Source organism: Scylla paramamosain, chromosome 47 (genome assembly GCF_035594125.1).
Source record: "Scylla paramamosain isolate STU-SP2022 chromosome 47, ASM3559412v1, whole genome shotgun sequence".
NCBI lineage: Eukaryota > Metazoa > Arthropoda > Malacostraca > Decapoda > Portunidae > Scylla > Scylla paramamosain.
Genome location: NC_087197.1, coordinates 3,370,001 through 3,372,500, shown reverse-complemented (window position 1 = coordinate 3,372,500; position 2,500 = coordinate 3,370,001). Strand labels below are relative to the sequence as shown.

General features: G+C 44.6%; 1 protein-coding gene across 2 annotated transcripts in view; it reads left to right on the top strand.

The window, feature by feature from the left end:
* The window catches only part of LOC135095039 (probable Na(+)/H(+) antiporter nhx-9), a 50,583-nt gene that overhangs the window by 30,144 nt on the left and 17,939 nt on the right, over positions 1 to 2,500 (top strand). For both annotated transcript variants that reach the window (XM_063995674.1, XM_063995675.1), the window contains exons 9-13: positions 25 to 52; positions 404 to 458; positions 679 to 809; positions 1,435 to 1,617; positions 2,236 to 2,317. In XM_063995674.1, the coding sequence (XP_063851744.1) occupies positions 25 to 52; positions 404 to 458; positions 679 to 809; positions 1,435 to 1,617; positions 2,236 to 2,317 (479 nt within the window). The remainder of the gene's footprint in view (positions 1 to 24; positions 53 to 403; positions 459 to 678; positions 810 to 1,434; positions 1,618 to 2,235; positions 2,318 to 2,500) is intronic.

The following is a 2,500-nucleotide window of genomic DNA, read 5'->3' as shown; positions in this document are numbered from 1 at the left end:
CTCTCTCTCTCTCTCTCTCTCCAGGGCACGTTATTCAACATTGCAACGATTGGTGAGTATGAATAACAGTTATGAGTATACAGTGATATTCCCTCTGTATTATTCATTGTATTACTCTGTGTATGTCTGCTGTGTGTGATGTGTGTTGGCCTGGGTGATGTGTGTTTGCTTGACCCATTTGTAAGCTGTGAATGAAACTTGTGTGTTGTATTCTGGTTTTCAGATGTATGAATGAATGTGTGTGTGTGTGTGTGTGTGTGTGTGTGTGTGTGTATGTGTAAATCCATCCATTCATATATCTATCTATTCACTTATCTATCCATCCATCCATTCATCCATCTATATATCTATCTGTCCACTTATCTGGCCATTCATTCACCCACTGTGCCTCTCCCTCCCTCAGGTCCCACCTTGTACGGGCTCAACTTAGCTGGTGCAATGGGGTCCATCAACTTCACGTGAGTCTAATGCTTGAGTGTGTGTGTGTGTGTGTGTGTGTGTGTGTGTGTGTGTGTGTGTGTGTGTGTGTGTGTGTGTGTGTGTGTGTGTGTGTGTGTGTGTGTGTTAGTAAGTCCACATACTTGCATCTCTCCTACACTTGACAGAAAAGAAATATGAATCACTTACAAAACCCCACACGCATACACTCCTACACTGGCAACACCCCTTCTTCTACAGGTTCACGGAGGGGCTGGTGTTCTCATCCCTCATCTCAGCAGTGGATCCTGTAGCAGTGCTGGCCATCTTTCAAGAACTGGGTGTCAACAAGGACCTATATTTCCTTGTGTTTGGGGAGTCGCTGCTCAATGGTGAGGCTATGTGAGGCTGTGGATAAGTGTGTGTGGGTGTGGGTGAAGGTAGAGAGGCTGTGGGACTCTGTGGGTGAGGGTCTGGGGGTATGAGTGTGGGTAGAGAGGCTGTGAGGCTGTGTAGGTGATGGTCTGCAGGAGTGGTTGTGGTTTTGGGGAATGTGGGGCTGTGTGGGTGAAGGGGAGGTTTGGAAATGAAGAAGGTTGTGAGAAGTAGAAGGTTTGGGAAGGAAGAGAGAGAGAGAGAGAGAGAGAGAGAGAGAGAGAGAGAGAGAGAGATGAAGAAAAATAGTTTGGGAAGGAGGAAAGGAAGGAAGGAAAAGGAAGTCATTTTAAGAATAAATGAGACAAAGAAAAGAGTTGGGGAAGTAGAGATAAAATATAGAGATTTGACTATTAAGTTAGTAAGATTTGCTTAATGGGAGAGAATGGAAAAACTACTACTACTACTACTACTACTACTACTACTACTACTACTACTACTACTACTACTACTGTACCTTAAAAGACTAGACAGACATATTTTGTACAGGGACTGCCACATGTAGGCCTAATGACTTCCTGCACCAACCTTTGTGTTTCTATGTACATACCTAATACCACTCCCCCCATCCCCTACCCCCAGACGGCATGACAGTGGTGGTCTACAACACTGTGACGTCCTTCATGGCCATGGAGGAGGTGACGGGTTGGCAGTATGTGCTGGCGGTGGTGGCTTTTGGTGTGGTGGTGTTCGGGGGTCTCTTCATCGGCGTCATCTTTGGCTGCATCACTGCCCTCGTCACCAAGTCCACCACCGATGTGCGAGGTGAGGTTAGGTCAGGTTTAAGTTAAGTCAGGTTAGCTTAGGTTAGGTTAGGTTAGGAGGAAAGAGAGAGAGAGAGAGAGAGAGAGAGAGAGAGGGAGGACAAGGAAAAGGAGGAAGAAAGGAAGGAAAGAAGAGAATGAGCATAAGAAATTTTTAATCAACTGTCTTAATGTGTGTGTGTGTGTGTGTGTGTGTGTGTGTGTGTGTGTGTGTGTGTGTTTGTTTACTTAGTTGTATTGTACAGGGCACAAGCCAAACTTCATTTTGTCTTGTCTCCTTGCCGATATTTATCCAATTTCTCTTTAAAACCAGTGTACACCATTTGCCGCAACCACCTCTTCCTTCAAATCATTCCATACTTCAATAGTTCGATACTGGAAGTTTTATTTCTTGATGTCTCTTGAACTTCCACTCTTCTTCATTTTCTTTCCATGCCCTCTCATACGTCTTTCTCCTTCCTCCATTTGTGGTACATGTGTGTGTGTGTGTGTGTGTGTGTACTCCATATACTATTGGAATAACACACACCTACTCCTTGTACCTCAAAACATTACTAATATTTAAGGTGCCATCCAGCATAGAGGCCAGTGAACCTAACTTCCCTCCTGACGTCCCCAGTGGTGGAGCCCCTTGCCCTCCTCGGCCTGTCCTACCTGAGCTACTTGACGGCCGAGCTATTCCACTTCTCAGGTATCATCAGGTAAGGCCACACCTGTCCGACACCAGTGCCACACCTATCCCAAGCCTGTCCTGACCTCAAGCATATATGTGATTAATGACTCAATATTTTGTTCCTATATTATTTTATATTGTTTACTTTTGAATTAATTTTTCTTACTTTCATATATTTGTCACTCGTGAATGTCAAGATTCAGTGTGGAAA